The 9,102-nt window shown below is 43.7% G+C and overlaps 1 protein-coding gene across 2 annotated transcripts; it reads left to right on the top strand.

Annotated features, from left to right (window-relative positions):
• The first annotated feature begins 1,747 nt into the window (after nucleotides 1–1,747).
• On the top strand, nucleotides 1,748–5,256 carry LOC101759516 (protein FAR1-RELATED SEQUENCE 5-like). Of its 2 annotated transcripts, none has more exons than XM_004973355.3 (3): nucleotides 1,748–2,059; nucleotides 2,337–2,704; nucleotides 2,891–5,256. In XM_004973355.3, exons 2-3 carry the CDS (start codon nucleotides 2,664–2,666, stop codon nucleotides 4,842–4,844), a joined length of 1,995 nt encoding a protein of 664 aa, XP_004973412.1. In that variant the 5' UTR covers nucleotides 1,748–2,059; nucleotides 2,337–2,663; the 3' UTR covers nucleotides 4,845–5,256. The 2 variants fall into 2 exon arrangements, with proteins under 2 accessions (XP_004973412.1, XP_012702627.1); XM_012847173.2 differs by having other exon boundaries at nucleotides 2,326–2,704.
• The last annotated feature ends 3,846 nt before the right edge of the window (nucleotides 5,257–9,102 follow it).

The raw sequence follows: 9,102 nt of genomic DNA, 5'->3' as shown, positions 1-9,102 counted from the left end.
GCGGGGCGGCGACGTGGACAGAGTGTTGGCCGATGTGGACACTAACATGGATCAAAACTGGCTTGGAGTGGGCTCAGGGGTTCCAAGATATCGAATCCAAAGATAGAAGCATCAGTTAAAAACACATCTATTTTTTAAGAACCATATGAAATCCATAGAAGTTTGAACGCAACAAAGTGTATCCCGATTCATTATATTCCTATGGAGAAGTAATTAAAATCCCATCCATAGAAAACTAATGTATGGAGCAAGATATATCCGAACGAGAGATTCATCGCATTTACGAGCTTGTCATAAATTGAAGATGCCCTACAAAAGCCACGCCCTCTTCGTTGTCACTTGCGCAGTTTCCATCCCACAGAAAGAAAGAAAAAATACTACTAGCACAAACGAACCATGAACTGTAGAGCGGCCACCCTTGTCCTTGCTGCGGCGACCCGCGTTGCTCTTCGCCACCGGCGACGCTTGCGACGGTGTTCGATCGATGTCCGTCGAAGACACGTGCCACGCGGCGGCGAGCACGGACCCACGCATGCACGCCCTCTGCCTGCGGACGCTGCGCACCGCCTCGCCGCCCAACAGCAAGGTCTCGACCTACGCGGCCATCGCCGCCGAGGCGGCCGCTCTGTCGTGCGACGGCACGGCGAGGGCCGTCAACGTCCTGCTGCAGGGCGGGTCGCTAACCAACATGCAGAGGACGATGCTGTCCGGCTGCTATGGCGACCTCCGCAGGGCGCACGAGGCCGTCGCCGCCGTGGAGGGCCAGCTGGGCCGCTGCGTGTTCGCGCACCTCGGCCGGGGGTACGGTGAGGCCATGGCGGCGATCGACCACTGCGCCACGAAGCTGGACTCCCTCGGCCAGACTTCTTTGCACAATTTGGTCGTAGGGGACAAGTATAGGACCGCGCTCGCTTCCCGATTGGGAGCATATCCCTGACGGCATGATCATCCATGGATTTCATGTTTCAGAATATGTTTTAGAATAATGTGTGCTGACTGCTGAGTGCTGACCACTCATAAGTCATATCTTGGATGTCTTGGCTATAATGTTTTGTTGAGCACTGTATGGCGTTGCTTGTTAAGAATAGTCAACGAGACTACGGGTTTGGATTTGCAGCAAGATTCTCTGGATACTCTTGCGGGTAAGAATTGGCTTGCTAGTGCAAGAGAGCCGTTTCGACTAGCCTAGCCTGGCTTGGCAAGGACCTCGTTGCTTGCGCCTGCGAGGCAAGGCGAGGCAAGGCCCGCCTCGCTGAGAAACCAAGTAGACCCTAAATCTTTGGATAGGACAAGAAGCTGTACAAAGAACTGTACAAGAAGAAGAGAGAAGAGTAAAAACGAAAGCAAGAAACGAAACGACTACTTGTTCCCCTTATGCGAGTCAAGAATGGGCACCATCGTTGCAAGAACTCATAAGACTTTTAGGGTGCCTGAGGATGCTAGCGAATTACTTGCAACGCCATGGTCTGTGAAGCCTTAGGTTTTCCCCCTACATTTGATGCTGATTGTTCTGTTTTCTCTAGTAGCCTAGGTAATTTTCATCGCGTGGTAAACATGTGTAATTGATTTCAGTGGCCTAAGAAGGTAGTCCATATAGGCCCAGGCAGGGTACTCTCCTGGAATTTATTGAGTTTTGTTACTGCTTAGATTTTGAAGGCCCAAACCGAAGAATAGGCCCGGCAGCGGCCTGCTCAAACTAACATAGCACATCCTCCCGTCAGCCCGTGCCGTTCGCCCGTCCCCACACTCGCCGTCTCGGCCGCTGCCCAGGCCCCCGCCCCCCAACTCAGCCTGGAGCCACGGCGACGCCGCCACGCGCCGCCCGCCCGACCCCGAGTCCCGGCATCCAGGCTCCAGCCGCGCCATCAGGCCGCCACCCACCGCGGAGCCGTCCTCCACTCCTCCAGGGCTCCAGCCTCCAGCAGTGCCCGAGCGCCGGGCCGCCGCCGCCCGACGTGTCGCCGTCGCGGCCGCACTGGCCGCCTGTTCCCCGACCGGCACCCCCCGCGTTGTCATCCAACTCCAGCGGTCCAGCGCCCTGCTCTTCTCTGCATGATTGGTGAGTGGACTACAGACTACTCTTGTACTTTACTGTCTACTCCAATTCGGCAATTTCAAGTGCAGGTTTGCTTAGCTTACCCTGAAATTGGTGTGTACGTTAACATATGAATGTGGCAATATTTCTATTTGTTGGTTCGAGATATTATGAGAACTTTTGAATATATTGTGGTACTTTTGATTATTTTATACTTGCAACATACCTAATTGTTGGAGAATTTTGTAGTTTGTGTTACCGAATTGATTTTATTGTATTCTGTATTGGAGCTTTTGGATAGGCATAAACATAGGGAATTTACATCGGAGGGGACGTCTGATGCCGCATCGCCGTTCTTTCAACATCTGACAGCAGGAAACAAACGCCCACAGAAGCAGCGAGTACCCAGTCAGTTGTCTGCCGTGATGCGCCCTGGCTGGCACTACAGCAAACGCGTAGCTGATGGCGGGACAACAAAATAGCATCAATCGCTGCTGGTTTTCTCGCCAAAAAAATAACAATATCCCTGATCCTTTAGCTTTCCCTTGCACTTCCAAAGGTAAAGAAGAAGCAATTGGTTGAAGATCAAGTTCTCGGCTGCTGCCAAATTTACTTCTGTATTACTGAGATGGAAGAGGAGGTTAAAGCGGTGCCCCATGATTCCAATATGTAAGTAATACAACCCCATCCTGTTATTTCTTAAGTAACATCCGACAGATTTTAGTTGTGCCTAAGTACTGCTACTCCTTCGATGTTCCCTCTGGCATGAGATCTCACAAATTTTAGTAAGAGATTACATAATTTTTTTTGGTAAGCATTTATGCACTAGTCTCACACTTTGTGTTTTTTATACAGTGAGACCTTGCCTAGTTTGGCACCGTATGTTGGCATGGAGTTTAGAAATTCAGATGAGGCTTGGGCATTTTGGCTTAGTTATGGTGGGCAGAAAGGCTTTGAGGTGAGAAAAAGGTATACAAACAAAAGGCCATCTGATGGCACGGTCACATCATGTAGATTTGTTTGTGCAAAGGAGGGTCATCGATTGCAAGACAAAAGGGATCATTTAATCAAGCGACATCGAATTGAAACTAGAACTGATTGTGAAGTCCACATGAGTCTTAAAATGGACCGGAACAAGGGCAATTATAAAGTGACTGAGCTGGTTTTGGAGCATAATCACATACTACACCTGCCAGAAATCTTACGCTTGATGATGTCACAAAAGAAAACTTCAGATTTACAGGTGGCAGGTGATGCTAGAATTGAGCCGAAAGCGGTAGATGATGCTGAAATTGGGCCGAAAGTGGCACATGAGTTGGCTAGTTGCCAAGTTGGTGGATCACTCAGTCTTAGCTCCCTTCAAGATCACACGAACTATTTGCCGACCAAGCGCCAACGGGAGATGGCATATGGCCAAGCAGGTAGCATGCTTAAGTATTTTCAAGACAAAATTACTGAGAACCCATCATTCCAATATGTATTGCAAATGGACTGTGAAGAACAAATAGCAAATATATTCTGGGTTGATGCTAAAATGATAATGGACTATGCACATTTTGGTGATGTTGTTAGTTTTGACACTACTTTTGGAACAGACAAGGAGAACAAGCCTTTTGGTGTCTTTGTCGGATTCAATCATTTTAGAGAAACTGTAGTTTTTGGTGCTGCTCTTATGTATGATGAAACATTTGAGTCCTTCAAGTGGCTGTTTGAGACCTTTCTAAAAGTTCATAACGGGAAACAACCTAAAACAATCTATACGGATCAAGATTCTGCAATGGGAAAGGCAGTTGCAGAAGTGTTTGTGGAAGCATGGCATGGATTATGCACCTTTCACATTATGCAGAATGCTGCCAAACATCTACATGCAGAGAAGAATGAAGATACAAGTATTCTATCAGATTTTAGCGCATGCATGTTCGAGTATGTGGACATGGCAGAATTTGAACATAAATTTGACATCATGAGGAAAAAGGTGAGCAAGCAAACTTGGTTGGATGGTATATACAAGTTGAAAGAAAAATGGGCTGAATGTTATATGAAGGATGTATTCACATTAGGAATGAGAAGAACACAGTTGAATGAGAGTGAGAGTCTGAACAATGACTTGAAAATCCATTTCAAATCTGATTTTGACATCATCAAGTTTTTCAAGCATTTCGAAAGGGTGGTGCAAGGAAAAAGGGATAATGAATTGAATTCAGAATTTGATTCAAGGAAAAATTTGCCTAAAATATGTATGAAGAGACCACCACCTATTTTGGTGCAGGCTAGCAAGCTGTATACACCTATTATATTTGAAGCTTTTCAAGGTGAATATGAAAAATCCTTGGCAGCTTGCACCAAGGCATTGGAGGGTGATAATGAATATCTAGTAGGAGATTTTACCTTTAAGGAGGAGTACAAAGTTATTGGTGATCCTTTGAAGCAAACAGTTTCATGCAGCTGCAGGCACTTTGATAGAACTGGGATATTATGTGCCCATGCTCTTAAAGTTCTTGATTTGATGAATATCAAATTACTACCACCACAATATGTGTTAAAGCGATGGACATGGGAAGCATGGATGGAAACTATACAAGACAACCAAGGAAGAAATATAACCGAGAATCCAATGGATGCTATGCTTCGCTACAAATTTATGTCTCACAAATTTCTCAATTTGGCACATCGAGCAGCCACCTTTCCAGAATGCTTCGTCTTAGTAGATAGTGCACTTGACATCCTTGGTAAGCAAATTGAAGACAAAATCAATGAATGCACAGTTCGCTCCGATGACCTTTTTGCTGGAGAGCTTGTGTTCTGGTGAAGCAAGCGAAAGCTCATTTTGCAAGTGAGCAATATGCAACTCTGTTGTTCAGTGCTGGGAGCATGGTCATCTGGTGGCACTGGATTATGCCACACCTCATTCTCTTTTGCCACCAGAATTATATTACCAATTTGACAACATTCAGTGTTCTACCCTCAAATTGACAGCACTTAGTGATGTATATAAGTTTAGCTTTCTTTTGCTGTTCTGCATGCAAATATTCTGGGAGCATGGCTACACATTTTGCAGGTCCCTTTTCAGCTTTATTTTTGATAGCTATGCAGTATCTCAGAATAATGCTCAATGTAGCAGCAGCACATTCTAATATTCAGTGTTCACTGTCCTGCAGAATTTTTTATTCTTCGTTTGAGCATTCAGAATCCATCCAATAAATATTTGCATTCAGAGTCTATCCAATAAACGTTCAGGCATTTATTTGAGCATTTAGAATAATCTCAATTTACAATTTCAATTTAACGTTCGGAACATTCAGTAAAGCTAGTTCTGAGGGTGGCATGGCACTACACGCCGTTGTTGGTGAAATATAGGAATGTTTCAAAGTGATTAGGTAGCACCACATTTATTCTTTTAGAGAGCTTCACCTGTGCAGACAGTTCAAATATCTTCGCTCGTGATCCCTTCAGGTTTAGCTGCAAGCCTGCAATCATATTTGAATTTGTCTAGTCAGTAGTAAGGTGACTTAACACCATCGAAGCATCTCTCTTTCCCTCTCCCCTCTTTTATACGAATCTACTGTAAGAAAATTGAGCTTTCAATTCTTTTGGAGTAGTTCTCCGCTGTTAAATGGTCAGATATTCGTACTTACGCGCATTCATGTGCATCTGTTAACTCTTCACATTTTATTTCAAGGTATAAATAGGCCGCCGGACAACGATTATTGACAAGTTGGATTCTGTTTCAGAATTTTTCAGAAACCATTTGCAAACACCCTACTCTGCTTTGGTTTTCAGGACAGAATCACCTGTAAGGCTAAAAGGTGTCGTTGACTGCTTTAGTCTTTCTCTGATTGGTATCCAGTTTCCATCAGTCCAGGTCAGCAGCACATTCGCGCTTTGGTTGCCTATTTCTCCAGTTGACGTTTCAGACAATCAAAATGACCTGCAATTAGTTCTGTCCTGCTGTCGGAAGTGCCAGTTAAATCCAACCTGTAGGAATACTCCATCATGGTCGATCCAAGTCAGCGGGGGCTGACGTGGCAGGGTCAACAGGGACGGTTTCAACTTTTCAACTGCTGATGAGTTCAACCAACCAAGGGTTAAAAGCAAGACTGAGCTTATAGGCTTCCTTTCTTGATGGATTTTTGCATATCCTTAGGCGATTTAGCCTCGGAGGAGGAAAATCCTAATTAGGCATTGGATCATTACAAACTCCTTCCACTTCATTCTTTCTTCTAGTGACCTGCGTCTGCGGTAGCTACATGTACCGTTTACTTCTTGTTATTTAGAGTGTGTTACTTCTTGTTATTTAGAGCGGGGTTTGCTTGTATCATTTGGTTCCTGTCTGAAATGATTCACCATCCCATGTAGGATGAAGCTATCCTACTTTAATACATTATTCTACTAATAGGAGTGAACTGTATGATACAAGCAAATTGGTTGAACCCCACGATCCAGGATCATCGATGCATGTATCAAGCACATCCTTACATTTGGAGCAGTAGTCTATTGGTTTCCTGCGCGCGTTTACGTAGAGAGTCCATTTATAGTGTATCTACTGCTTACATCTACGGTTTACATGATGGTTTAAGTACGGAGTAGCAGCCATGATCAGCAAAATATGCGTCAAAATAATCTCCACTGGTGGAAAAGTGAGCATAAGTTCCGGTTGGATAGTCTCATATATCTCGAATATCCAACCGGGACTAATTTTTCGAGACTAAAGGTTCCTCTTTAGTCCCGGGTCACTCACCCGAGACTAAAGACCCTCTTCACGTGGTCCCTTTAGTCACGTGGCACTTTTTTTCTTTTTACCCTAAATTCTTTTTCATATTAATGCTAATTGTTGCTTCACTTATATATATACTTATACGTATACATACTTAGCGTACACTACTTATATGTATTCACTCGTATTGTATGCATACGTATATATATATTTCATGATAGTATATGCATAATATTAATTATAACTACTATATATACAATTCTTAGTAGTTTATACGTATTAAACTAGTATTTATACAATTACTATATATATAATAATTTGTTCTGTTCATTCTTAGGATCCTTCCGTCGTGGTGTTGCTTGGTTCGGCTATTGAATGTCCATCGTAATAAAATTCTCCAATGGGATTTATCATCTCGTCCACTAGAAATCCTATTGGAGCTTCTTGGATTGCCAAAAGTCTCTCCTTCTCCAAGAGTTCTTCTCGCATCTGTAATTTGGAAATATGTGAATGTTACACCAACAATTAAATATAAGGAGCTAAAAAAGGATTAATTATTAATAGGTTTGTTTTACGTACAGTTATATCGTCCGATATCACCTTGTCCCTCATGAAACGGTACATGTGCTTACATACGTAGTATCCACATAAATTATTCCCTTGTTCCTATCTCAAGCACTTTAGTGAAAAAAATAAGTTATGAAATATTCGTGTTATAGAATGTACAAAATGTGCAAACTTCATACATATCGGGAACGTTGTACTGAATGTAAGTTTTTCTTTGAAATTACCACGGTGATGCTTACATAATCCTTTTCATGCGCTGCGAATTAAAATAATGAATGATACAGTGTTAGGTGAAAATTTAGGAATCAAAGTTTGCATAGAGATAAAGGTCCAGAATTATTACAAGTTAAGCATGTATTGAATGTCTTGGTACTCGTCCTTTGTTTCCTCAATGAAGCAAACACAATAACGTTGCTTTGATCAATCATAATTATAAGGAGAATGCAGTGGAAATTGCATACATAAATGTTCATATTAGAACTAACTAACATTAATTAGGTAAGGAAAAGGAAAATAAAAATCGACGGTACCCACACTTACTTAAAGTTGTAATACAGTAGTATGTATTGCTTGTAATTTTGTTGCTCCAACAATTTATCTATTCGTCTAATGTATCCTTTGGGTGATCTCGAATCTGACTTGGTTAATAAGTGTTGGGTCCATGAAGCCACCATTGAAGTACGATTCTCAGCTGCACCTCTAAATTTGCATCCTACATAAAATAAAATAAAAGACAAAGTTAGTAGGATGACACATACACAAAATAATTATTTGAGCCAAAATTAACATCTAAATAAACGCACACTTACAGAACCTAAGCACTGATGAGAGAGACATCAAGGGCATCTTGATGGTACACTTCATAAATATCCTTAAATTCCAACCACAGCAGTTTCTCACTTTCACTAATTTCAACTAATTGTCTAGGGCATTTGCACTAATTTTAATTCTAGTATATTGAGCATTTTTCTAAGCACTTATACTTAATTTATACTATTTTTCTAAGTATTTTAACTAATTTATACGGTTTTTCTTAATATTTAAAATAATTTATACTAATTTTCTATGGATTTATTCTAATTTATACAATTCTTCTAAGTTATCTAATTTTCTATGAAATTGAAAACACGGGTTGCGTCAGCAAGCCGCGGTTGGATGCGGCGCACCGATACCTCGCCGGAAGGGGGGCGCCGGGGATGAGCGTGGCAGCGTGCGGCGGGACGGTGTGTGGGACGGTGCCTATGGAGCTCGATTCGGCCGGCGGCGGCGCACGGTGGTCGGCGGTGTCCGGGCGGCTCTCTGCGACGCCGGGCAGAGGAGAAGGGTGCTGCCGGGGAGCCAGGGTGCGTAGGCGAAGGGGCGGCAGCGGTGGCCGGCGGGGAGGGCTGGGGTGCTTCTGCTGGCGGGCACTGGAAGCGTCGTCGAGGAGACGAGGGAGGCACCGGGGTGGTGCTGTGGAGAAGATGCCGGCCAGAGCAACGACGAGGTCGAGGGGGACGCCCACAGAGGAGATGACGGCGGCGCCGGTGGCGGTGCGGGCAACGAAGGCGACGAGGATCGTGAAATCGGTTATGTCCCAAGGAGGGGAAAGGGCTTGGATATTTATACTTCCACCCTTTTAGTCCCGGTTGGTAGTACCATCCTGGACTAAAGAGTGTTTAGTCCCAGGTGGTATTACCAAACTTGAGTAGGGGGGGGCCTTTTAGAACCTGCATACAAAAGCATTACCTAAATATGTTTGGTGGTGTAGGTAGTGCTCACAACAAGTGTGTTCAGAAATATGATG

The sequence above is a fragment of the Setaria italica genome, chromosome VI (genome assembly GCF_000263155.2).
Source record: "Setaria italica strain Yugu1 chromosome VI, Setaria_italica_v2.0, whole genome shotgun sequence".
Taxonomy (NCBI): domain Eukaryota; kingdom Viridiplantae; phylum Streptophyta; class Magnoliopsida; order Poales; family Poaceae; genus Setaria; species Setaria italica.
Note: the sequence above shows the minus strand (reverse complement) of the source record. Positions and strands in the feature narration are given on the sequence as shown.

Coding starts and splice junctions, on each gene's coding strand:
- LOC101759516 (XM_004973355.3), top strand. CDS start 2,664: ATGGAAGAGGAGGTTAAAGCGGTGCCCCATGATTCCAATAT. Junction 2,705..2,890: donor GTGCCCCATGATTCCAATAT/GTAAGTAATACA, acceptor TTTTTTATACAG/TGAGACCTTGCCTAGTTTGG.